The following is a 25678-nucleotide window of genomic DNA, read 5'->3' as shown; positions in this document are numbered from 1 at the left end:
AATTTACGTTTGATATTTTGTCACGGTCTCATATTTCCAAGATGAATGAATGATATTCTTTAGGTTGTCCAAGTTGTTTTATTTTTATATATCCGGTCGCCAGTCGCCACTGATATTCATTAACTGTCGCACATATTAGTTCCTTCTAATCAACTTAATTACTAAATATTCTAAATTATTCACTGCGAAAATTTATTTTATACTTAACTAAAATAACGTAGGGGATTTACAAAAAATGTTACTCTAGATTAATACAAAAAGTCGTCGAAAGCCACTTCCTGAGCGAGTAAACAACTTCCTTGCACAGTTAGATAACAAGTTTATTCCAAGCTGCAGACTAGCAAAGAGAAATAAATTATTATTTCTGCTGATCTCCGGCAGGCCGCACTCTGCCCCATTTCATCTTTTAATTCGCGTTTTTATTTTGACCCGCTGATCTGTTTAGCATGCGGCAGGCGGTGCGCGCACACACAACATATATTTTATTTTATTTCATTCCCCTTGGCGCTCCCCCACTTTTTTGAGTAAGCCCGAACCATCAAGTTTGAATTGGCATTCTCCGGTGTCGGTGTCGATACGTCGTCCGTCGTGCCAGGATTCACTTCGCAACCACGATGCTCGTGCGATTTTTCTGCCTCAACCTTCTGATGGCGTTGGCCGCCGCCCAGGACGCCTCCACGAATAACAAACAACCTTTGGTCGTGCTCCTGCTTGACGGGTGAGCCGCAATATCGTGTTTTCCATTTTGCTGGAGGATATTTTTTATTATCTGCATTTTAAATTCGATTCACTATATGTAGAAGGGTAATTTATTGCTGGAATTTTTCTTAAAAATTTAGTGCTTATATAACTCCCTAAATTAATTATAATGACAGGTATTTTAAAACCTGGTTAACTTCTTTAGGTCGTGATTCTCATTAAAATTCAAGAAATGCTTTTAATTGAAATTGCTTACAATTAGTCAAAGAAGGGGCAAATAATAAATTGCAGAGATTAGGAAATAAAGATTAAAATTAATTTAAATTAAACATGAGATGGAATCTGCCTTAATTTTCAATTTAATTAAACCAAAAGAGTAATCCAAAATATTCAAATCCAAATCAATCAGTTTAAAGCTGCACTCTTTGGGAAAAATTTTAATTTCTTAGTTGTATAAACAGTTGTTGTTATTTCCCTGATCCAATTAAAACTACTTTGAATCAAAACGAGCCCTCGTTAAAAAAAACTAATGACAATATGTATTAATAGTGATCTGAACTGAAAACCCATACAATTAGAGGGAAGAAACGCCTATCAGTTGGTTTCAACCCACAAATTTGTCTCTTTATCATCATTAAGGCTTAGTGTTTATTACATTTAACTGTTTTTCAATTACATGCAGTGAGGTAATGGACATGTTATGATCGACGAACACGCTATTTCAATTTCAAGCAGTTTAAACTCATGATAAAATCAACTAAATCTATTCTCCAATTTTTTCCAATAAAACATTCTCATTTAACGCTGAACCAGAATTTAGTTTTGAGGATTAATGATCTACTTTAAAAAATATTTGTTTGCTTTTTATGCCGGCCAACTTAAATTAAAATAATAAATATAAAATGTTCCTAATATCTACAAAACGATATAATATTCCTAAGTTTCTTCAGTGCTTCATGTGTTTGTCAAAAAATCCACTGATTACAACTGAAATTAGTTGTTAAAACTGTCCGAAGTTTAAAAATAATTTAAATGAATGGAATTAAAATCTAAGAAACACTTACAGCCAGACTTAATTTGGTTTAATTTGTGTGAGGAGAGTGCGGAAAGTCTTACTTTTCCTTGAACTGTAACAAAAAGACCCAAACGCAACGACACTTCTCTTGTTAACACTCTTTGTTACACTTCTTGCTGCGCTGTTCGTCTTATTTTTCCTCTACGCTGAAAACAGCCACTCGACTTACATTCCCGCGCTCTCCTTACAATTAATTTCTTAGAAATATGAGTGTACAAAGTGTCCAAGCTCGTCTAATCTGAGACAGAAAAAATACTAGTTGTCTTTACTAGAATGAAAATTCCTGCTAATGGTCTCAACCCTAAAATTTCATTAATTTTAAATTTTATTCGTCAAAAACAAAGAAACGATATAACTATTTAAAAGGACAAAAAGTAACCCAAACGAACTATTTAAAAATTATTTAAAGAACAAGCCCAATAGTCATCATGAATGTTTGCAAACCCCAAAAATATAATTGCAGTTTCCGCTTTGACTATCTGGAGAAAATCGCACACCGGCTTGGCGGCTTCAATGAGATCCTAACCAACGGAGTTCGTGCAGAGTGGGTCACCGGCATTTTTCCCACGCTCTCTTATCCCAGCTGGACCACCCTGAGCACAGGTTGGAAAGAGCCTTAAAGGACATGGTTCTCGAAAAAGACTAATATGATCTGAAAAGCCAAAAATTTCTAAATTGATTTAAAAGAGCAGTATTTTTTAGAATAGAAGGGTTTTTAAAGTTACGCAGTGTTTTTGAATTTGTTAACTTTTCCTGAAAAAAAAATAAAATTACATCCTGTCCTCCATGTCCTTTTACCCTGTCTTAAAAGATTTATTCTCTCCGCGCAGGAGTTTATCCTGAAACGCACGGAATTTTGGGCAACTATTTCTACAGCAGGCAGCACGACCGGCAATTTCTGCTCGAGTCGCCGAACAACGACACCTTCTGGTGGGACAAGGCCGAGCCCATCTGGACGACAGCCACCAAGAAGGGCCTGCGAGTGGCCACGGTGCTCTGGTCCCGCAGCGACGTGCCGGTCAAAGGCGTCCTTCCTGAGAAGAGCAAGGGCTACGTCGTCGCCAAGGGCATCAAGGCGGTCGAGAAAACGCTCAACACCGTCGTCACTTATCTCCAAGATGGATTTGATCTTGTTATGGTACTAATTATTTATTGATCCTTGCTGTTTACAGAGAGAGAGAGATAGAGGCCTGACAAAGGTTGAGTTGAACTGAATATGTATGCCTGTGATTTAATTTTTTATTTTAGTTTAAAGAGGAATGATACTGGAAAAGCCTGGAAATTGCTTGTTGCCAATGCATAAACTCATCCCTTAGGATTCAGTTAAAGCCTAAATTGACCTAAGGAGCGCTGTAATTTTTTGAGAAAATTGGCTGGAAAGTTACCGTGCATTTCAAACGGTAATGGCTGTCTCCTTACTTGAAATCCGATTTAATTTCAAAACCAAGAGTTTCCCCAATAAGTGGCAAACACCGTTGGACAGATCTTGACAAGAGGAATCGGAATATGCCAAGAAAATATGTTCAAACACTGTAAATTTGGGAGAAAATTGGCAAAATTTGAATTTTTACTGTAGGAAGGTCATTTTTTACTATTTCAAATTGTTGAACAAATTGTTTATCGATCAATTGTTTAAGGCATCCAACAATTTAAATAATTTTCAATTGTTGCCCAGTATCATTCCACTTTAATGAACTTCTTATTATCAGAAACGAGCAGATTTATTAAAATCTCAAACTTGAAATATTTCATGATTTTAAATGGGTTAGAATTTAAGAAAATCGACGGCTTATAATTGCGTCAAATTTAAATTTGGCATCAAAAAGCACCAAAATTTAAGACCTAAATTAAATTAGTCCATAGTGAAAATCGTTTAAAGGTGAACCTTTGTCGTCACTTTGAAATTTGAAACCGCCTTTTGGGGTTCAACTGTCGGTGATAATTTAATTTGGTTGACAATCTCTGTTCCAACGGATTTCGTTTTAATTTCAAAATGACATTCACCTCGTTGGGCTTTTAAATCACCTTTGATGGGACTGGAAAATCCAAAACTTGCTAAAAATCGTTCACGTTCCTGGCGCGATGGTTAATTTCTTCCAATTTTTTTCCTTTCGATAATATTTCTGTTATTTATGGCAACTCATTATAATGTGAGAGAATTATTTGATAAAAATCATTAAGAGTGCCATAATTGCATTAAACGTTGCAAGGGGTTAATTGAATGCAAGCAAAGCACAAAAAGGAAATGAGTTGAGTCAAAAGGCGCAATTTTCTGGGCTAATGTCACGAGCGGCGGCAGTGCTGAGCAATCAGGTTTCACACGCTCAAGTTCGAGAGCAGAATATTAGTCGCATCATCAAATAAAGTGTAAAACGCCGAGCAACAAGGAAGCCGAGACCTAGCTAGCATATACTTTGATATAAATATTTTCATTTTGGTTAGAATCAAGGCTTCGCTTCTGGTTGCATTTTTTTACGGCTTTTTAAAGTGGAATGATACACTGGGCAACAATTGAAAATTATTTGAATTGTTGAATGCCATAAACAATCGATCGATATACAAATTGTTCAACAATTTGCAATAATAAAAAAGGACCTTCCTACAGTAAAAATTCAAATTTTACCAATTTTCTCAAAAATGTACAGTGCTCGAACATATTTTCTTGGCATATTCCGATTCCTCTCGTCGAGATCTGTCCAACGGTGCATGCCACTTATTGGGGAAACTCTTGATTTTGAAATTAAATCGGATTTCAAGTAAGGAGACAGCCATTACCATTTGAAAAGCACGCAAACTTTCCAGCCAATTTTCTCAAAAAATTACAGTGCTTCTTTTTTAGGTCAATTTAGGCTTTAACTGAATCCTAAGGGGCGAGGTTATGCATTGGCAACAAGCATTTTCCAGGCTTTTCCAGTATCATTCCTCTTTAATAATTTGAAGACGGTTAATTTTTCTTTTTTAATTAAATCAGCTCGAGAAATAAATTTAAAAAACATTTGCCTTGAATTCAACTTAATATATTTTAAATAAAATTATTGTTAAAAAATCCATATTGTCCCCGCCATTCTCTAATATAAATTTCCGTCAAGGCTTACGGCGAGTTCATCGACAACGTGGGCCACTCGTACAGTCCTGACTCAATCGAAATGGAGAACGGCGTGTACGAAGTCGGGCAGAAGCTGGAAAATTTCTTCAGCGAGCTCGAGAGGAGAGGCTTGAAGGACAAAACGAACGTTTTAATTGTGGCCGACCACGGGATGACCAAGCACAGGAAGTAATTAAACTGATATATTCAATTGCTAAATAATAGTGCTAAATTGTGAAAGTGCAGATTCCTTTACATCTACGACAGCGTGCCGAAAGACGATATCTTGTACGTGATGGACCAAGGCGCGGTCGCCCTCGTCTACTTGAAGGAGGGAAAATCGCCCCAGCAGACTTACCAGGCACTAAAGAGCGCCTCCAATTCCATCGACGTTTATCTTAAGGAGGAAATTCCCAAGTATTTCAACTACTCCAGCAGCCCAGACTGCCCGGATATTTTGGTTGTGGCCAAATTCGGTACGATTTTCATTTTGCTACATAGTTTGAAAGGGAACATTTGTTGGATTCTCGTACAAATCAAAATTTGTTTTAGAAAAAAAGCAGTTTTTGTTTGAAGTTGCCAAAGTATGGCATTATATCTGCTTTTGAGATTATTTCTCTTGGTGTGCTGAAACAAATCGGTCCAGTCAATTATTGTAAAAACGCCGTGAAAAACTATTATTTTTAAAAAACAAAATTTTTGCTCGCGTTTCTACGGCGATTTGCTGGACTAATTTTTGTTTTCAGCACACCAAAAGAAACAATTTTACGAGCAAAATTGAGTTTTAAATTGAGAAGAGTTTTTACTAAAGCTGCAAGTAAAATTATTTAAAAAATATAAAAATATTTATATTTGAAAAAATTGGTTTTGTTTAAATTTTAGAAATATTTTATTCATTTAATTATTTTTTAATTGTTAACCATTTTTATTGTACAGGAACGATCACTAGATATTCTGAAAGCTGATAAATTTTATTTCTCTATTCATTGCGATTTTTAAAAACTATTTATGTATTTAAACTTTAAACTGAATGAACAATCTTTTAGTAGAATTAATGTTGCACGCAAAATTTTGTCGTTTAATTTTTTTTAATTCGTTCGCTCTATTTAAATTTGTTTAGAATTTTCAAAGCAATATTCGAATATTCTATCAAGCTATATTTGGCAATTTTTCCTGCCTATTGTCTAAATATTCAAATTCTTATCCGGAAAAGGAGAACCTTTAATTGTAATAATAACCATCAATCAACAATTAAAACAAACCCATATGTACAAAATTATTTATTTAACAAGCTCGAAACCTTTTTTAAATATTACATAATAATTGTAACTTTTGGTTTGTGTTAATTAAAGTTATTTTTCTTGTGAATTATTGAAGTGAAGTCGCAAAATCTTATTTGATTAATATTTTAGTGTCTTAGAGTAATTAATAAAAAAAACCTCTAAATTCAGGTTTCACGATTAAGGGTTCTTCTGACAATGATTACCAAAAACCTGAGGCGTGGAAGGACACAACGATGCGCGGACTGCACGGCTACTACCCGAACAATACCGACATGCGGACAATTTTCATGGGAGTTGGCCCAGGTTATTATTATATTAAGTGCTGTTAATTTTAGACTGTTTTATTTTTTAACAACCAATTGTCACACATTGTGCTATTTTAAACCATACACAATTCGTAAACTACGGTACAAAAATTCTTTTAGCGAAAATTTTCAAATTGCAGGAGAATAAATTTTCGGCCTAAAAATTATATTCGATTAAAATGATTTTTTCCCGTAGCAAAAGTTTTAAATAAATCACGATTTTCAGGAATAAAGGGCAAAGGGGTTTTGGTGCCTCCGATCGACATGGTGGACATCTACCAGGTCTACTGCAACCTTTTAAATATCGACCCGCAGCCGCACAACGGAACTTGGTCAAGGGTGGAAAATTTTTTGGTCAGCAATCCGGCCCCAAAATCTGATGCAACAATTGTCAGCTCTGTGCCAATCATTTTGTTTATTTCCCTGTTTGCAATGATTTATTATTGATTTAAATAAAAGTCGAGCCATTTTTAAATGCATCTCAGCTGATAAATAATTATTTATTGTTCCCGTAAAACTAAGTACAAATTACAAAACGCCGGTCGATTTTTACCAGACGGCGCATTTGTGCTCCGGATTCATTTTCGAGCCGAGCGGGCAGTTGAAGTCCCTGGCGAACTCGGGCAAATTGGCCATGGGCCCGTTGACCCTGAACTGTCCCGGAGAGTGGAAGCCGGTGAGGATGCGCAGCTTCATGGTCTCGGGCCGGTACTTGCTGCACCACACGTTGGCAGCGCTCACCCAGAACATCTGGCGCTGCGTGTAGTTTAGCCCGGGCAGCAGGCCCTCGGCACCGTTGCGCTCCACCCACGCGTTGTACGCGTAGTACGCCTCCTTGATGCCACCGTTGTCAGCGATGTTCTCTCCTTGAGTGTTCACACCGTTCAACTGCAAACAAATAATTATTTGAAATGGTGAAATTTAATTTCTTTTGAGAAATAATTACAATTTTAAAGCTAAAAATTTTGGTGAGAATGGAGAGACCAAAAATACACCTATTAATATTAAATTTATTTAAATTATTTCCTTTTTAATTCACCAGTTGTATGAACCCTCAGTGTTCGAAGCCACCAACAGATGCCCCACCGTGTAGTTCCGTAATAAATTTAATTTTAATGCACTTCCACCGCGATTTCAGACCAAAAATCCTGCCGCTTTGCATTCTTCACTTAATAGGCTTTCTTTAGACGTGCTGAAAACCAAAATCTGTTAAGCCAATCGCCGTAGAATCGTGAAAAGCTATTTTTTGAAATATAAAATATTTTTCAACGTTTCTACGGCGAATGGCCGGACTGATTTTGGTTTCCAGCACGTCAAAAAAAGCATAATATTAAGTGAAGAATGCACAGTAGCAGGTTTGAATCTGAAATCGCAGCGGAAGTGCATTAAAATTAAATTTATTACAAAAGTATACGGTGGCGCCATCTGTTGGCGGCTTCGAACATTAAGAGCTTATGCGACTGGTGAATTCAGCAAATAATAATTTTTGCCCACGCAAATCCTTTAATTTTATGAAGACAGCTAATTCAAAAAATAATTTTTCATTTCAAAATTCCATCTAGCAATTCGTCAATTAGTAAAGTTCTTAGTTTTCAACTGAAAATAAAAATTTTCTCGAGAATAATCGCTTCAATTTTGAAGCCAAACAATAAAATAGAATTTAATTCTTCTAACAATAAGTAATAAAATTTTAAGTGCTCACCTTGAGTCCGACTTCAGGTACCGAGAAGTTGCCGTACTGCTCGATGATGCACTGGGCCTTCTTGAGGTACTGCTCCTTGGTGGACGGGTTCCACCAGTCGACCAGGTTGCCTTCCTTGTCAAACTGTCTGCCCTGGTCGTCGAATCCGTGCGTGATTTCGTGGCCGATCACAAAGCCGATGGCACCGTAATTCATGTACCTCGGGCGGTCATTTGAGAAGAACACTCCTTGCAGAATGCCAGCTGGGAACTCTGCAATATCATTTCTTATTTAACCCCTTGAAAAGATATGATATGTATTGTGACAGTAATGAGCCACTTTTACAGTACTACAATTAAAGGGCATATTAATAAAACAAAAAAATGTTGTGCTTAACCTGAAAACTAGATGTTTTGTAATTTTAACTACCTATGAGAAAAATTTCGAAAAAGTTACAGAGTTTCGATTAAAGATTGTTTTATTAATTTCGCAACTTGACAAGTTTTTTGAAAAAAAACTTTAATATAAAATATTAAAAATAATAAATTTTAAATTGATATGACAATATTTTAAAATTGTGAAATATTCATTTGTTTAAAAAAAATATTATAATTTATTTCCTCATAAGAAATATTAAAAAAGAATTTAGTTTAATGACCGTTTGAGTTTTTTTAAATTTTCTTTCGGTGTTGAAAAATTTATCTACAGAAAAAAGTATTGTAAAATCAAGTCAAAACTAATACCCTTTTCCCGAAAATCACTGAAAAATTTATTTCCTAGATCAATCAGAATAGGTTGTTGTGAAAATAAAGGATTTTTTTAAATTGAAAACTTACGGATGCTGTTTTCGATGGAGCTGTAGTAGGCATTGACGACTGCGGGTCTGCCATGGGTGATCCACTCGGTTTTGTTTACTGGCTTGCGCAGCCTGTTGAAGGAGAAATCGGTGCCGAAGATGGTCATGTTGATCACGCTTTCCAGGTACAAATCAGGATTCAGTTCCAGCTACGCCAAAATGGTTTAGTATTTTATTTTTAAATGGTAAGAAAAATTTACTCACTTTATCGTAGAATTCGGTGATTTTATTGTCGTCCAGAAGCTCATCAGGGTAGGCGATGTGCGAGGCCATTGACGCAGCCTTTTCCAGGGCGCTAGCTCTGTGAAATTATAATTTTTTAATTTTGATAAATAGCAGACAATTGACATCTCAATTTTTGGAATAAAAACGGAAATTAATTAAAATTTGAAAAAAAAAATATTTCGCTGTACGTTCTAAGTATTTTTGTGGGTTTTCCTAGAAAACTTAGACGGTGATTCCAAATATGTTTCTGTATATTTTGGAAACGTTACTGATTTTACCTGATTTCAAGCGCAGAACATTTTTTCAATGAATTTTTTTAATATTTTATCACTAACCGTGTGCCGTCGTCCATCCAGTCGATGGTCTTCAGGATTTTAATAAACTCAGCCCTGATGTCCTCGACCATTTCCTGAGAGTTCTTCTTGGCCTCCTCCTTGAAGTATTTCTTCACGTATTTAGACCCAACAGCAATGCTCAAACTGAGATATTAATGAATTAAAAATTAGGCTTTTTATTTTTAAAAAATTTCACCTTCCGGTGACCATGTCGACGCATTCCTTCCATCTAGATTCACGCTCGGTCTTTCCAGACAAAACAGTGTAGTATTTCAGCTGCCTTTTACGCACATCTTCAGTCAGGTATGAAACCATGGCGGCAGCGGCCCTCGTCAAAGCGTAATTAGCTTGCACCCTGAACAAATAAATGAAAAATAAAACTTTTACATTTTTTCATCGTTTATTTTTACTAAAAATACCTCTTTGGCGTTTGGCTGAGAATAATTTCCAGCTCCTTCAGGTAGGATGGGACACTGACGATGATGATTTCGTCATTGGTGACCTGGACAGTCTTGGGGAGGATCGTGTTGAAGTACTCCAGCCAAGGCACGGACGGGTACTCCTTCTGCAGCTGCTCCACCGTCCTCGGGTTGTACAATTTGGTGGCGTTTCGTCTTTTTTCGTTAGGCAGGGAGATCTAAAATACATATTTTCGTTTTATTATTCTGATAAATGGCTTATAAAAATTGAACGCTTACGTTGGCGAGCTTCATTTCGAACATCACTGACTCTTTGATTTCGGTCTCGGCCCTGCTTCTTTCGGCGCCGTAAAGGACAGCCAGGTCGACCAGATAAGAGTAGTAAGCGGTCACCACCTTGTCCTCGAAGCCCTTGATGAAGTACTCGCGACTCAGGCCCAGAGACCCTTGGTCCAGCTGCAATATAAAATTGCTTAATATTCAACAATTTGGGAATATTTAGTGTTTGAAACCCCCAAAAGATGGCACCACCGTTTATTTCCAATTTCAATTTTTTGCATGATTGGCTGAACCAATTTTGGTTTTAGCTCCAAAAATGCCAAGTGAACCGTGGCGACATCGGTTGGTGGTTTCTTGAACTATAAGAGAAATTTCTTACATCAATGATTCTCTTGGTCGAGTTCTTGACGTCCGTGCCGACGGAGAAGTCGATGAAGTAGTCGACGCTGAAGCCCTGCTCGCGGAATTTGTAGACGCTCTGCAACCAGCTGAAGGAACCGGCGTCCCAGTCGTCGCCCTCGAGAACAGGCCAGCCGCCAAGTTTCTTCAGCATTTCCTGCGCCGGTGCGATGCCACGCTCCTCAATCAAACCTGGAAAATGACAGAAGGAGTGTCAAAATGAGATTAGAAATAAAATTAAAATTGGAATTATAAAACGCACTCTTATTCATGCAGGCCTTGTAGAGATTCTTGACCAGTTTGTACGGCTTGGGCTCATCAGGGACGATTGGAGTGTCGATGGCGACGCGGAGTTGCTGCTGCAGCTTGTCACTAATTTCGTTGAAGCCGTTAACCGAGGTCTTGTCATCAGGGATCGGTGTGTCCCGCACGTAGGCGCCGCAGGCGAAGTCGTAAAAGTTGTCGCAAGGGTCTACCTCCGGCTTCATGTTCTTCAACACACTGGCCGCTAAAACATATTTAATTTCATGAACCTATTTAATTTGATACTAAGGGTTGGACACGGCAATTTCCTTGTAAATTTAGGGGAGTAAATTGAATCTCTGCTATTTTTTTAAATTTTATAACAAAATAAAATTTGACCTGATGAAAAATGTTAAACAATTTAAAATATCAATATGGAGCTAGACGATTTTTAGGAAATAACAACATCTGCCACAATTTGAAACAGGAAAAATAAATATAATTTTTTGTTATCTGCAGATAAATTTTAACTAAATTTTCAATCATAAGCACAAAAAGGTTCAACTTTTACCTCGAATATACAACCATATAATTCTTTTCTGACTTCTCTGAAAAATAGTAAGAAAAGCATAAGAAAATATTTATTTACTGAACGGTCAAAATTAATTTTATTTGTAAATTAATGTTTAAAACCATCCAAACCTTTTCTCACGCTATTACCGTCTTATTAAAATTTAAAATTTATCATAGAGCATTTTTTACTGCCATTTTCAAACAAAATAAATCCATCCATTTTATTTTAATAAATCTGAATTTTGTCTCACCACTTTGGACGCATCCCGGTGTGAGGCAAAGCTGGCCGCTGGGAGCGTTGCTCGCCGACTGCTCATTCTCAACGACGGTCTTTCTCGGCTCTGAGAATCACAGTTAATTCGAGGCTTGTTATTTATTTGTATTCTGATTGAACTTAATATAATTACCCGAGTTGTCGCCGATTGCTCTCTTGGAGATTTGCTTGTAGACGGCGGCGGCGCCCAAGGCCGATCCCAGACCCAGGGACAGCAGGCAGGTCAAGGTCGTCAGCACGAAGATTTGCCTCCCCATGCAGCTCCTCTGGCGCCGCGACGTCGATGGTCTGCCGGCACACATAATGAAATAATAATTTGCGCACGCTGCACTGCGTAATTTCACAGAGAGAATGAGAGAGTAAACACAATGGCAATAATATGCCGCTCTAATCGTGGGATGCGGCCCTGCTGTCTAATTTTCTCGCTTCACCTTGGCAAGGACAGCAATTTTCCTTCTCACAATGCCTACCTGAAGCGTGGAATAATTTCATTTTTTTTCCTGTTCTCGTCGTTACATGACTAGTGAATTTAAAATTAATTTTTGTTTCAATCTGTCAGCCCTGAAATCGTCGCAGCCAGTTTGGCCTCTAGATTTAAAAATGCTGACTCAATGGAGAGCCTTCGATTCTAACTCAAACATTGTTTATTTATTCTATAATGTGCCTTGTTTTGTTTTCCTCGCTCGCTGCTAAACCATGGTCAAATTTTTACATATCCAAGGAAACTCTAAGAAGGGTTTTTCCCATAAATTTCATATGGACCAATATCGATACTACTAATTACCATGTGAGGCCACTTTAAAGACCCCTGATGGACTCTGTATTTGTTTGATCTGCAAGGTCTGCACAGAGTTAGAATAACAAAATATCGAGAGCTTTCAGAAAATGTGCATTATGACCCTGATGACTTCCAATTGGTTAAATTGCACTAATTTTAGAGCAAAGAAACCTCCGCTAGTAATGACAGATGATCTAATTTCATGTCAATTTTATGCCGATTTATTTAAAAAAATGTATAATTAATAAAATTGTTTTTATTTGTTTTTAGTTACTTTTTAATGTTAAATGGATAAAGTATTTATTTTAAGTACATAATAAATATTATTTATTTACACCTATATATTCTAATTTTTATTTATTTATATTTTATTTAATTTTCTGTTTTTTATACGCAAAAAATTGTAATTTTATAGCAATTTTTAGACAAAAAAATAAATACACTCACAGCACAAGAGCCGAACATATTAAAAATTAAAATCCTTCATCAATTCAATGCATGATACATTATATATGTTATACTTTAAGAGACTCAAACTTAATGAAATTTCAATAATTTATTTAAAAATAATCTGTAGAAAATTAGAGCGCAGTTTAGACCAATTAATTTAGGATATCCTGCGCCGCGCAGTTGAAACAGGATGCGCCGCCAGTGAAATAAAACACGCGAAAGCGCCCTTTTTATCTCTCACGCATCGAATGTAAATAATGAAACGCACTCTGGCTAATCAGATCTAACCTGTTTTCGGCCATTGTCCACCGTCACAACAAAGAGCAATGCGCGCAGCATCCTTGCCTCTCGGTGCTGCTGGTGCTGCTGGAGCAGAAAGCGAAAAAGTGCGGCTCCATTTGACCCCAGCTAATTTATCAAAACTCGCACACCACACAGAGCCGACTGAGTCGTCCTTTTGTTGTCACACAGCGTGTGTGGAACAATTTAGTCAAACCGCACATGATGGATCTGCGTCACACTTCCGCGGACGACGACCAGCTGTTGTCATCTTTAATTTTGTTTTGATGAGCTTCATTATTTTTTTAATTCACTGCGGAATTTTCAAACAAAAAATAAAAGTCATAATAGGATGCCTGTCTTTTTCATAGCTTTGCATTTAAATTAATAGTATGTTTGAAGCCAAAATAATTGATTTTGGTGACAGTTATTTTAATTATAGCAATTTAAGAATTAAATTTTGACGGTTCATTTTAAACTCATTTACGAAGCAAATTAGTTTTGAAGTCAGTTTAACGATTTTCCTTGTTCTGCTATTAAATTTATGTATTTTGTAAAAATCCCAATGCCAGATATAAATAAAGTTTGAATTTGAATTTGTCCTTGACACTTAAAGAGGAATGATACTGGAAAAGCCTGGAAAATGCTTGTTGCCAATGCATAAACTCATCCCTTAGGATTCAGTTAAAGCCTAAATTGACCTAAGGAGCGCTGTAATTTTTTGAGAAAATTGGCCGGAAAGTTAGCGTGCTTTTCAAATGGTAAATGGCTGTCTCCTTACTTGAAATCCGATTTAATTTCAAAACCAAGAGTTTCCCCAATAAGTGGCATACACCGTTGAACAGATCTCGACGAGAGGAATCGGAATATGCCAAGAAAATATATTCGAGCACTGTAAATTTTGGAGAAAATTGGCAAAATTTGAATTTTTATTGTAGGAAGGTCATTTTTTTATTATTGCAAATTGTTGAACAAATTGTTTATCGGTCAATTGTTTAAGGCATCCAACAATTTTAATAATTTTCAATTGTTGCCCAGTATCATTCCACTTTAACAGAAGGTTAAAATAAATTATTTAATTTTTTAGGTAATTGATACCAGCTCTTAATTTTAAAAATAAATTTTATTAATTTTAATCCATGTTCTGAAGGTAAAAAACATCGTTTTCGAACAAAAATTTGGTCGTTTCAGCAAATCATATTTTATTAAATTTATTAGAGGGCCAATTTTATAAAAAATAATATTAAATTGAAGCAGAAATAAATTTTAAGTTTTCATTTCGCAATAGAACTGATGTCACTTTTGTTGATATTTTTGTGGCGAGAAAAGGAATCTGGCTGTTTCTATTTTTAAACTCCGTCGCGTTTATTATTGGTAGAAAAACAACAATAATTGTATTTGTTGTGACGCAGGTAGCTTTTATAGCAAGGATGCGCAGCACGTGGCCGGTCGTTGCTCGGCAGGAGCTGCGTGTAATGCCATCATTACCTTGCCATTGATGAGAATAATAATATAAAAAAATATGGAGTGGCACAATCCTTTATTGGCGTCGATTGACAATTTCTAAAAGGTCGATCAGGAATGTGCAGCAGGGAGAGTGAAATCGAAACAATCATTCACGATGAAAACAAAAGCAAGCTTTGTTGGATGAGAGAAAGCTATTTTTGACTTTGGCGTGGCTCGCAATTGAACAAACAAATTTAAGAAAAAAGAGCAATATGCTTGCAAAACCCTCATTGTGCGTGCATACGGCACAATCTCCTTTCTTTCGTTCAAGTCTCTCGCAGAGGCCTGCAGCAACGAAAACAGATTTGATTTCATTTTCTCATTATCTCGGCGGACAATAAAATTGGTCGGCAGGTAACTTCCTGAACAGGATTTTCATTTCAATGCCTTTTTTATCTCACTTATGCAATGGCTAATAAAATTGACTCCCGTTTTAATAGGAATAAAATGATGAAAATAATTTTTTCTTTATTCGGGATGATTGCTCTGAAAAGAGTGGAAAATTCCTAATTGCGAAATCACGATTTATTTTAAAATTAGGAAAATTCAGGTTATAATTCTCACATTGCTAATCAGAGTTATCTTTCAATAAATTAGCAAAATCTGATTATTGTTGCTCTTTCAAAACAATTTTAAATTTAATAAATATAAAGAGAAATTTTATTTTAATTTAAAACGTTGTACTTTTGGATTCGTGTATTTCTCAAGGAGGCAAAACAAAAAAATCTGTAATAAATTTTGACATGGAGAAACAAGAGTGTAAATTTTTCATCCATAAATAATCATGGAGGCTGGGTGGCATTGAGTGACGTGAACCACTTTTTCAGGTCTGCACCGATCAGATAAAAAAAGCAATTAAAGGTCACACGAGCGCCGCTCAAAAATCGTGACTTCGAGATTTGCACTTATTGCTGCGAGTGAATGAGCCCTTGAACTTGAGCATCTAGCGGTACTCCTGTCCGGTGTGTGTGTGTGTGCGTCTTGTTAATGCGATTGGGAGCGAACGAACTTTCAAAGTTAATCCAGAACGACTGCATGACAGTGAGAATGAAGGCAGAGGCGCTGGCTCAACAAACGAGTATTTCACCGTTAGCCTCGCCCAAAACTGACCCTTATCAATTAGGTGGTTTACGAGACCGATTATTCTTATTTTAATTTATGTACGGCGGCAACCGTGTCCGACAAGCCCTGACTTGAATACAGATTGGCAACAAAGTAAGGACAATGCTGTTCTTCATTTTATGATCGAAGCTGTGGAAATTTTATACAAAAAAATCAAGGTTTTGGATTTTAAAATTAATTTGAACAATATTTAGATGTTCTAAAAATATTAAGATGTGCAAAAATCAAGTCAGAGCCGAGTAACATTTAAATTTAAAATTTTATCTGATTTTCAAAATATTGAAAAAAATAAAAATGTTTTTTTTGCTATATTTTGATTCCTTTTATTGCGATCTATTCAAATGTGTCCGAATTATGAGGTGAATTTTCCTAATTTTTAAATAAATCGAAAGTTTACAATGGGAGACAGAGAGATCACCGCGCGTGATTTAAATGCAAACTTCGGAGCCGCGTTTCTCGAAATTTAAAACGGCACTTGAGGAAAATTAAGCTTTTTAAAGTGATGATTAACTATTTTCAAAAAAATTGCCCAAGGTTAATTTTGAAAACTGTCTACCCTTTGCAGAAATATTTAATTTACAATTTCAAGGACTAAAATGTTTTAACACCACTGTTCCTCAATTTATAAATAAGCTCGCGGTGTTTTAAATTAAAATAAAATGTCCACCAGTACCGGTTTTACAGTTTTAAAAAACACTCCTTGCTTTTTAAATTGAATCTGCCTGCCTTAGAGTGCATTACGCATGAATTAATCAATTTAAAAAATTAAACCCTTCGAATTCAAGAATATTATAACACAAAAATTAATGAACTCACCTGGCTGTGTGCTGCGTGCTGCCCATGTCTGGAGCGAGTGTGCTTCGAGGAGGAGCTGCCTCCGGAATATATATCCGCTCTCTCGCTCTCCCAACCCTGGCGGCCCTGCTGGTGCTCCGAAGAGGGGTCTGTGCTCCCTCCCTACCACACGATACCTGCGGCCTCAGGGCGTGTGACCTGCGCGTCCTGCGAACGAGCGTAATGCGCGATCGCTGGCTGCTTTAGTTGCTAGGCAGCCGGCGACTAATGTATAATGTATTCCGCGCCCGGCTGGCGAAAAGTGTGTGTGTGCGCGCCGACGACGATAAAGAGAATACGGGGAGGGGAACTCTTTCACGTGTCTTCCTTGCTGTGAAAAAATACATTTGTTTCGGACACAGTAGGACATGGCAAAGGAAACATAATAAATGACATTACTGTTTTTTTAATGGTCGCAACAACTAGATCAAATAAATGCCAAACCGTTTAGAACTGTGTCACGCATTTGTTGCTTTTTTTGTTGTTGTGCGCTTGCCAATTTTTTTTCTAATCTTGGTTTTGAATTTGTGCTAAGTAAGGGAAGGAATATTTAAAAATTGAAAGTACCTGAAATTTAGTTGTTGCGGGGTGGCCGCATGGGTAGGAAAAGGAATGAACTCTGCTCTATTTGACTGCTATAGATATACTGACCCATTTATTTCACACTCCACACTCTCTGCGTGCACACAAAAGAAATATCTGAGTGAATACTTCGGATATAACAGTACTCCGTACGGCTTATTAAAATAATACAAAATAAATTAGATTTATTTTACCTAAAATAATCTCGAAGTAATTGGAAAGAGCATAAATTTTCCCAGATTGTCCGAGAAAATTGGCTTCAAAGTTTGGACACATTATAATACGAATCAAGACAGGGTTCCCAAAAATCCAAATTTTCCCGGTAAAAACACTGCATTGCAAAAAATCTTTTTTTGCGTTTATTTTAAATGGACGTGTATTTTTATTGAAGATAAAAAACTTTCATGATTGATGACCGAATATATAAATTTTTACAAAAATCAACACCAAAGACCGAAAATTGTAACACTCTCATCGTAAATTTCCAAAATTTCTAACATTTTTTTTATGCAAAATGTGACTTTTTCAGGGGTAAATTCGGAAAAATGCGGAAATATCCAAAACTGATGCTTTTCCAGCTGTTTTTTTGCGATTAAGATCAGTATAGTGGATTTGTGCGCAGCATAAAATTGACGAACCCTGTTGATAATAGGGAGAGGAATCGAAATAAAATAAAAAATCATGAGCAAATTAATTATTTTTAATTTAGCCATATCACCAATCGCTAGTTACAGCACACAGGCAATCTGGCCATATCTTACCTTGACAGACTTAAATAAGTTAGAATCTGCAAACTCTCGTTTTCTCAAAAAAGCCTTTAGCGCACTGTCAAAATTTATGAAATCTAGACTAGCATATGAGCTGGCTGATACTGACGACTTTTTTGTTGATTCTTAAGAAATTCTCACTTTCAGAAACTGCTGCTCACAATGGCCTTATAATAATAGACTTTTTAAGCTCTCCCAGATCGATGGGGATTTCTATGGCACCCCTGCAATGGGCTGGAAAAATACCTGTTTTCTAAATAGACATATTTTCGCCTGTCACGCGCCTGTCACGATTATCATTATGTTTACTGTATACTAACAAGAAATATCATTGTAAGGCCGGTTTCGATTGTAAATGTGCGTATACTGTGATGAATATGTGAAGTTCTACCACTTTTTGGAATGCAAGAAAATCCCATGCATGTCTATGTCTGTTGTACACCATTGGTGTTTCTTTAAATAAATAAAATAAATTAATGATTTTCTGTTTCGCGAAAACAGTTCAAATCTAAAATTCTCGTTTAGATAATTTCACATTGAAGAGATGAATTTCTAAAAAAAATCTTCAAATCCCAATAAAAAATAACACTTTTTTCTATTCTCTTTATTTATTTCTCAATCAGTACAATCCTCACTCTCTTGTCTGCACCAAAAACACGCACTCAATAATTATATTACGAGATCCACTTCATCATCACTATATTAAATTTATTAAATTTGAAACGATCAGAATTATAAATAGCGAAAAAAAAACAAAAATCAGTTCCGCTTGGGCGTGATGTTGGTGCAGACCCATTCCATGCCGTCCTTGACGCCCTCGCCGGAGGTGGCCGAGCACGGCTGGATCTGCCAGGCTCTGTCCTTGATCGTGTGCAGCGACAGGTCTTCGGCGATGTTAGACGCCGACGCCGCGTATTCCAGGTCCTGTTTGTTGGCGTAGATCAGCAGCGGCACTCCCGAAAGCTTTTCCTCCGTTAGCAGCTCGGACAGCTCCTGCGCTGTCTCGTCAAGCCGACGCAAATCCGCACTGTCGATCACGTAGATCTAAAAAATAAAAATAATAGGAAGTTTATAATTGGACCAAAAACAATTTTTTTTAATTTCGTTAATTACAATGAAGTTTTGGACTAAATACATATATCTGCAAATTAAAAAAAAATACCCAAAAAATTTATTTTCCTGTCAAGCTCAAAATAATATGGGTAAGGGTATGATTAAATTTAGTGGAGGTGTTGCTCTAGTAGACCTTCAGCTCACCTGAAAATTCCGGATCAAAATTCCGAATATTTTCCATATTTCAAAGGCTTAGAGTTTTTTATTTTTTCGGGAGAATTTGCTGAATTTCGTCATTTTTGACCGCGCAGAACACTATTATTAAAAAATTTCATAAAATCATCATCTCCACATGAATGAACTTAAAACATATATCACATAATTGTACCTTTTGGATCACGGTCGAATGTGACCAGCACTCACAGCTTATTGTGCTTTATTTTTAATTAATTTTACGTTTTTTTATATGGTGCCTTATACTAATTTAACAAAACTAGTCACTGAATTTCGATTTTTAAAAATTTGAAATATAATTCAAAATATATTATTAAAACTCATGGCCAGTCTAGAAATTAAAATTAACCAAAATAAATTATTTAAAAATTAATTTTTTTGGAAATATAAATAGTTAATGAACCTCCAAAGAAATAAAACCCTAAATTTCAAATGTTGTTCCTGCTTAATTGTCTAATTACTTTATGGATGTGTGCTGATTTGGGGCAGAGTTGCCCTGTCAGCCCATAACAAACTTAATTTTGAAACTAAATTACGTACATTTTTAAAAACTGGCTTTTATAGATTAAATTTTAAACGTCCTTTAAAATAACGTTATTCGTTCTTGCACTTGTCGGCTTAAAAGTTGTTATGTGCAAAAATCTGTTGTGCTTTTGATAAGAGCCGTGTTTTAAAAGCAGTAAAACTGGTTCGCTTTAAAAACACACCAGTTAAATTTGCGTCACATGTTCCTTTTTTCTCAGGCAAAGCAGGGTGCCAAGGTTTTTAGCACAGTATTCATGTTAGACTCATGCTAATTAATGTTTCCTTCCAGGCAGACGAAACTTGGCAGAGATAAATTACAAATTTTTCCTTTTGGTTATTCCCCAGTCCAGACCAAGAAGGAGGAAAAATAAATGTATAAGGAAATTACCCTGAAAATTGTACATTGATTTTATCACTTGGCTGCAACGCAATTTGGTCATAAATAGTTTTATTTAAAAAAAATTATTTTGATTTTCAAAATTTTGGAAAGGAAAGCACGAAAAGCTTAAATTCTAGAATAAATAATGATTTTTTTTAATTATTGACATAATTTACAATATTTATTTGTTTCTATTCATGATGGAAAAACTATATAATTCAATAAAAAATTCAATTCGTTTATCTCGCTGTTACATCGGAATTATATAACTTAAATTTAAAATATTTTTTATTTTTAAAAAGGTCAGGTTGTCATAACTTAAATTTAAACGAGAGACACTCTAATAAAAAATTTAATTACCAGCACGTCGGTGTTTTCGAAATAGTTTCGCCAGTAGGGCCGGATTTTCCTCTGTCCGCCGATGTCCCAGACGTTGAGTTTGTATCCCTCGGCCTGCACGGATTTGATGTTGAAGCCCTGCGTGGGCGTGATGTGGGTCACATCCTCGGAGGCCAGTTTTTTCAGCAAAGTCGTTTTGCCCGCGTTGTCCAGCCCGAGCAGCAGAATCCGCAGCTCCTTCTCCTGCGACGAACGAAACTTTTTCAACAAAGCTAGCAATCCCTGGAAGATCAAATATAGCGATTTATTTGTAAATTTGGTTTAGAATTAATAAATCAAACCATGTTTGTCGTCGGTTCAAACCGCTAACATGCTTCCCGGAGAGTTTAAAGTGTCAAAAAGGCACCACCTATGGTTCTTTTGCTTCCGCGCGGCCGCAAACGCGAAGAATGGAATGTGGTTGAGTTTGTGTTGAACCGCCAAAACACGCGCCCGCGCCACCCTCGTCAGCACGCCACGGGGGTGCCGGTGGTCGCCGCTCAAACCGTGACGCGATCAATACTCTAGCTTATTACACAGTCTATTTTGTGCATTGACTGGCGCAATGATTGTCTTTCTTTGTTAAAAAAAGTTATTGACATAGTACAAGATACTTAAAAAACTCTTTCAAAACACAGACTTAAAGCGCTTATTCAAATTTAAAATAATTGTTAAAGAAACGCTTCATATTTTGTTTTAATTAAAATAATATAATTTATAACTCATAATATTCGATTTTATGGTTCAGTTTAAAAACCAATCTAGACGTTTTCTATTCGATAGATTATCTTTTAATAGGTTTTCAATTTATTTGTCACCTTCGGGAAGATATGTCAATGAATTTTAATTGTTTTAGATAAAAATTTATACTATTTAGGGTGGATCAAGTTTTTAAATAATTTTGTTCTATATTTTACCTTAAAATTAATTATTCAATGACAAAGAAAAAATAGAGTAGGTCGTAAATTTGATAAAAATATTTTGTTAATTTTGCATTGAAATATTAAAAGCCACTTAAAGTGATTTTAGAACAAAAAAAATTTAAAGTTTTAAATTTTTGAAAAAAGAAATGTTTAAAATATGCAAAATTAATGCTCTTTGATCCCTTAATAAAAAATGTGTATTTCAGATTTTTTTGTCGTTTTTATTCTCGTATATTATTTTTTAATTAAATTTCAAAAACAATTTATTAATTGTAGAAGATCCGGGTGTCTTTTTCATTAGAAGTGATATGAAATGGGGCTCCATAGACTTGCACATCATAAATTAGATATTCGAGCAAATACATTTTTTGCGGCCACGCTTGGTGAAATGAAATTACGTTTCTGCGGCAACAGGATGTCCGCTGCAATAATACGAAAAAGATTGGTGTCGTTGACATCTGAATAAAATATAAATTTCTGGTACCTTTTTCGGCGGGCTGGGTGAATCTCCATAAGGCCAAAACTCGAATTCCTCTTTCCACCAGCTTTTCCCTCTCACCAAAGGTAAAGAGAACTTTTTGTCGTCAAACGGCAGAGTCTCGCCGTTGATTTTGAACGGCTTCATTTTCAGACGCTTCATACAAGAAGCTATTTCGATATATTTTAATACAAAATAATTAATTTAAAAAAGTCTAACTGATTTCTAAGTCGTCATCCACTTCTGTCGCGTTTTCATCTCTGCAATTTGACGTGTTGGAAGAAAATCCTTCTTCCACTAATTTCTTTACCGCTTGCCGGCTCAATGCATAACCTTTTTTGCGGTTTAAAATTAAATTTTAAATAAAATTCGAATAAATACCCGTTGAAGTATTCGGCTTGTTTAGAGTGTTGAAATGAACTCCGTAATTATTTGGGTCATCAATGCTGAATGGTTCCAAAGCGCGACGTAAATTCTCAACCAGAAGAAAGCTGAATGGAGACAAAAGATTTTAAAATAAATCGCATCAAAGATTAATTAATTGTTACGTTTCATCATCCAGCCTAACGAGCCACTCAAAATCGTAGATATATTTTTTGTGCACGAATTTCAAAGCACGCACAACGCTTTTCCACGCGCTGGAATAATTTTCCACGACTCTTTTCTTCCTATCTATTAATTAAATTAATTAATTTTGATAATTTTTAATTGAATTAAAAGTGACGCAATTCACCCTTAGTGTTCGAAGCCGCCAACCATAGATTCGCCGTAGAAACGTTGGAAAATATTTTTTATTTCAAAAAATAGTTTTTTTACGATTCTACGGCGATTGGCTGAACCGATTTTGGTTTTCAGCACATCAAAAGAAAGCATATTAAGTTAAGAATGCACAGTAGCTATAGATTGTGTCTGAATTCGCAGCGAAAGTGCCTCTTAAAATAAAATGTATTATGAAAGCCATCTGTTGGCAGCTTTGAACACTAAGGGTTTATACAACTGGTCAATTTAAAGAAAAATCAGATTGTAACTTGTAACTTCGCTCGTAAAAATGAGTTTGTTGCAATGACGTCCCCAAGTGGCTTTCGAGCCGTTTCTCCTCTGCGTTTGGTACGGATCGTCGATCACCAGGCATAAAATTCGCACTCGCTCGGCTAATCGTCTGGCTTCGATTTCTCTCGTCTCTGAAATTTTTACTTGTATAAATTATTCAAAAAAAGAAAAACACAGTCGAAAACCTGTCAACAAATCCACTGCAAATGTGGAATTCATTTGCAACCAATGGCTGAGGCTCTCGTACAATTCCTGCTGCTCACTATTTGCTACTTTTGTTGCAGGGCTGTAATTCCAATTTAATTTTTTTTCGTGAGAATATACTTTTAAAATATAAACTTACATGGAATTTCCAGGATTATTTACGGTTATGAATGTGAGTGAGGGTAGGAATATTCCAAGACAGAGCCCGATTAAAAAGGTTAAAAAGAATCGGGGCCCGTGCGATACAGCCACCTTCCAAAGTCCACCTGCTATATATTTTTTGAATGAAAATCATTTTTATGGTCTGCTTTATCTACGGCCAAAAAACCCCGATACAATAAATGTATTTTAATTTTTCTTAAATTTCGAAAGAAGAGTGCTTGGGGAACTTTAAAAATTTTGTTTAAAATTGGTTTAAATTAAATTAAAATATAATTATAGGCGAGGATCATATACTAAGAATGCCGAGAGATGAAAAATTCCTGATTTTAAATATATTTCAAAAACTGTGGTAATTCGTGGATTTCTTGAATAAAATTTTATCAGCTATTATTTATCTCTCTTGTGCTGCTTAACTCCGTTTTACGTTGAATTGCATTGCTGGAGATTTGCATGCACGGAAGGGGTGTGAAATATTTTCCAGATTCACTCACGTGTGGTCATCGAATTGATTTTAGAAATCCAATAAAGAACGATGACGAGGACCAATCCGCCAGGAACAAAGAATCCAGCGACATGGAAGGCTGTGAACTCGAGCGGCATTTTCGCCCATGCAGTGTGTCCGCTGTCGCGTTGGAAAAGGAACGAGATAAGAGTGTTATATTTCGCTTTTATCAAGGAGGGGGGGGGGAGGAAATTATATCTTTTTTACGTTTAAGGTAGCAAAAGTTTAGTAAATATATTTATCAAATTTGAAGTTTTCATATTGGAGGTACAACATTGGCAAATAACAATCTTTTATAGTATCTTTTCTTAATTAAAACTGTAAAAAACACCGAAAAAATAGCGAGGAAATTGTAGTTTAAGAATTTTATGGAATATTTGTGAAAAAAATCATTTTTGCCTTTCTTTGAATTGCAATTTAAAAATGAAAAAAAGCTTATTAAAACTTTCCAGGTAGCCGTTTAAATTTTTGAGAAAATAAGCTCAAGTGCTTGCAAACTAATGAAGCACTATAACTGTCTCCTTACTGTAAAACCACGATTTATTTCACAATAATATATATTTTGCAGCAATGAGTTTCTTACTGCCCTCGCTGGATTTGAAAGGAAGTGCATGTGTTTGTATGTGTATTGTTACTGATGGCAATTTGTTTGAAAGTTATCTTTTTTTTAAAGAAATATATTTATTTTGAAAGCAACAGAAGTTCAGCCAATTTGGTGCTTATTCTGCCACACAATAAGGCAGCAAAATTTTTGTACATTAGTGTGCAAATTACATACAATTAAATATTTTTAACGCAGTGTCGTCATTGAGAGTCCATTTAATTATTAATAAGCCACTTTTTGATGTTTCGCTTCACAACACATTTGTCAGCTAAATTTTTTAGTTCACTTGGTATAACATGTTCCAAAGTCTGGGCAAGATACTGTGGCGCCTTCTCGCCACTACTGTCCTAATAACTACTTTGCATTTAACCTGTATCGCCAGGTGGCAGTACAAATGTGTGCGACAAGCAGTGCACCCTTACTGCACGCTTTCTCCCCCACTGCAGAGAAGGTGCAGTAAGGGTGCACTGATTGTCGCACACCTTTGCACTGCAACCTGGCGATACAGGTTAAATGCAAAGTAGTAGGACAGTAGTGGCGAGAAGACGCCACAATACATTCAGATGTTCGGTTAAAATAGTAAAATTGCAAATTTATGTAGCTCGTAACCGGGGTTCGCAAAAAAAAATCGCTAAAAATTTTTTTCAATGTAGTGAGTTTTTTTCAGAAAAATGCAGTTTTTCGAACCCTGGTTGCAAATCACATAAGGTTGCAACTAACACGAAAAACACCGTAATTGAACTAACCAGAAAAATATCCATGAAACAGAACGGCGCGAAAATTTATAATTTAGGGCACGTGAAAATGAAACTCTATATAACTTTAAAGGGAGTTAAAGAAAAGGGGACTCAAAGTTTCGTCTGGTTCTATCCCTTTATCTTCAACAAATAAACGTTTGGCGGTTTAGTCGCGGTTTTGTTGGCGCGGTTTTAAAATTTAAAGTAGAAGTGATTGCGGTGCGGTTGTGTGTTTGTCTTAAGTTGTTTGGAGCGGTTGTGGATTGAAAATTTTCAATAAAAGCGCGCAAAGCTCGGCACGGAGCCGTGAAGCCAAACGCCGATCACAATGGGGGTGGCTCAGACGTCTATACACATAAAAATAAGAATTAATTGAGGAAATTGGCGAAATTGGCGAGCC

At 36.0% G+C, this 25678-nt stretch overlaps 4 protein-coding genes across 4 annotated transcripts; 1 reads left to right on the top strand and 3 right to left on the bottom strand.

Moving 5' to 3' along the window:
* Positions 1-462: 462 nt before the first annotated feature.
* On the top strand, positions 463-6926 carry LOC135945411 (glycerophosphocholine cholinephosphodiesterase ENPP6-like). Its single transcript, XM_065493090.1, has 7 exons — positions 463-718; positions 2238-2377; positions 2605-2912; positions 4864-5048; positions 5106-5335; positions 6311-6445; positions 6674-6926. Exons 1-7 carry the CDS (start codon positions 615-617, stop codon positions 6892-6894), a joined length of 1323 nt encoding a protein of 440 aa, XP_065349162.1. The 5' UTR covers positions 463-614; the 3' UTR covers positions 6895-6926.
* On the bottom strand, positions 6915-16896 carry Nep2 (Neprilysin 2). The gene is made up of 13 exons (XM_065493089.1): positions 16683-16896; positions 11865-12019; positions 11709-11798; positions 10904-11149; positions 10622-10833; positions 10243-10419; positions 9964-10181; positions 9741-9899; positions 9545-9688; positions 9189-9285; positions 8965-9133; positions 8150-8400; positions 6915-7335 (listed from the first exon to the last, which is right to left on the bottom strand). The coding sequence occupies exons 1-13, from the start codon at positions 16706-16708 to the stop codon at positions 6997-6999; spliced, it is 2283 nt and encodes a 760-aa protein (XP_065349161.1). The 5' UTR covers positions 16709-16896; the 3' UTR covers positions 6915-6996.
* A 1748-nt stretch (positions 16897-18644) lies between these two features.
* On the bottom strand, positions 18645-21113 carry LOC135945860 (ADP-ribosylation factor-like protein 3). Its single transcript, XM_065493782.1, has 3 exons — positions 20921-21113; positions 20601-20861; positions 18645-19093 (listed from the first exon to the last, which is right to left on the bottom strand). The coding sequence occupies exons 1-3, from the start codon at positions 20921-20923 to the stop codon at positions 18809-18811; spliced, it is 549 nt and encodes a 182-aa protein (XP_065349854.1). The 5' UTR covers positions 20924-21113; the 3' UTR covers positions 18645-18808.
* Positions 21114-21764: 651 nt separating this feature from the next.
* On the bottom strand, positions 21765-24053 carry LOC135946459 (glycoprotein-N-acetylgalactosamine 3-beta-galactosyltransferase 1-like). Its single transcript, XM_065494678.1, has 9 exons — positions 23927-24053; positions 23413-23542; positions 23255-23355; positions 23048-23200; positions 22568-22691; positions 22401-22510; positions 22239-22352; positions 22026-22189; positions 21765-21963 (listed from the first exon to the last, which is right to left on the bottom strand). The coding sequence occupies exons 1-9, from the start codon at positions 24033-24035 to the stop codon at positions 21808-21810; spliced, it is 1161 nt and encodes a 386-aa protein (XP_065350750.1). The 5' UTR covers positions 24036-24053; the 3' UTR covers positions 21765-21807.
* Between the last annotated feature and the right edge of the window lie 1625 nt (positions 24054-25678).

This window comes from Cloeon dipterum, chromosome X (genome assembly GCF_949628265.1).
Source record: "Cloeon dipterum chromosome X, ieCloDipt1.1, whole genome shotgun sequence".
Taxonomy (NCBI): domain Eukaryota; kingdom Metazoa; phylum Arthropoda; class Insecta; order Ephemeroptera; family Baetidae; genus Cloeon; species Cloeon dipterum.
Note: the sequence above shows the minus strand (reverse complement) of the source record. Positions and strands in the feature narration are given on the sequence as shown.

Bases quoted from the DNA above. Each gene is read 5' to 3' on its own strand.
- Nep2 (XM_065493089.1), bottom strand. From the start codon at position 16,708: ATGGGCAGCACGCAGCACACAGCCAG. The intron at 8,401-8,964 runs GTAAGTTTTCAA...ATGATATTGCAG, and splicing joins CTCCATCGAAAACAGCATCC to AGTTCCCAGCTGGCATTCTG. The intron at 7,336-8,149 runs GTGAGCACTTAA...ATTTGTTTGCAG, and splicing joins TACCTGAAGTCGGACTCAAG to TTGAACGGTGTGAACACTCA.
- LOC135945860 (XM_065493782.1), bottom strand. The intron at 19,094-20,600 runs GTAATTAAATTT...TTTATTTTTTAG, and splicing joins TCGAAAACACCGACGTGCTG to ATCTACGTGATCGACAGTGC.
- LOC135945411 (XM_065493090.1), top strand. From the start codon at position 615: ATGCTCGTGCGATTTTTCTGCCTCAACCTTCTGATGGCGTTGGCCGCC. The intron at 719-2,237 runs GTGAGCCGCAAT...ATATAATTGCAG, and splicing joins GTCGTGCTCCTGCTTGACGG to TTTCCGCTTTGACTATCTGG. The intron at 5,336-6,310 runs GTACGATTTTCA...CTCTAAATTCAG, and splicing joins TTTGGTTGTGGCCAAATTCG to GTTTCACGATTAAGGGTTCT.
- LOC135946459 (XM_065494678.1), bottom strand. From the start codon at position 24,035: ATGCCGCTCGAGTTCACAGCCTTCCATGTCGCTGGATTCTTTGTTCCT. The intron at 22,190-22,238 runs GTTAGACTTTTT...ATATCGAAATAG, and splicing joins GGATGACGACTTAGAAATCA to CTTCTTGTATGAAGCGTCTG. The intron at 21,964-22,025 runs GTACCAGAAATT...GTATTATTGCAG, and splicing joins CACCCAGCCCGCCGAAAAAG to CGGACATCCTGTTGCCGCAG.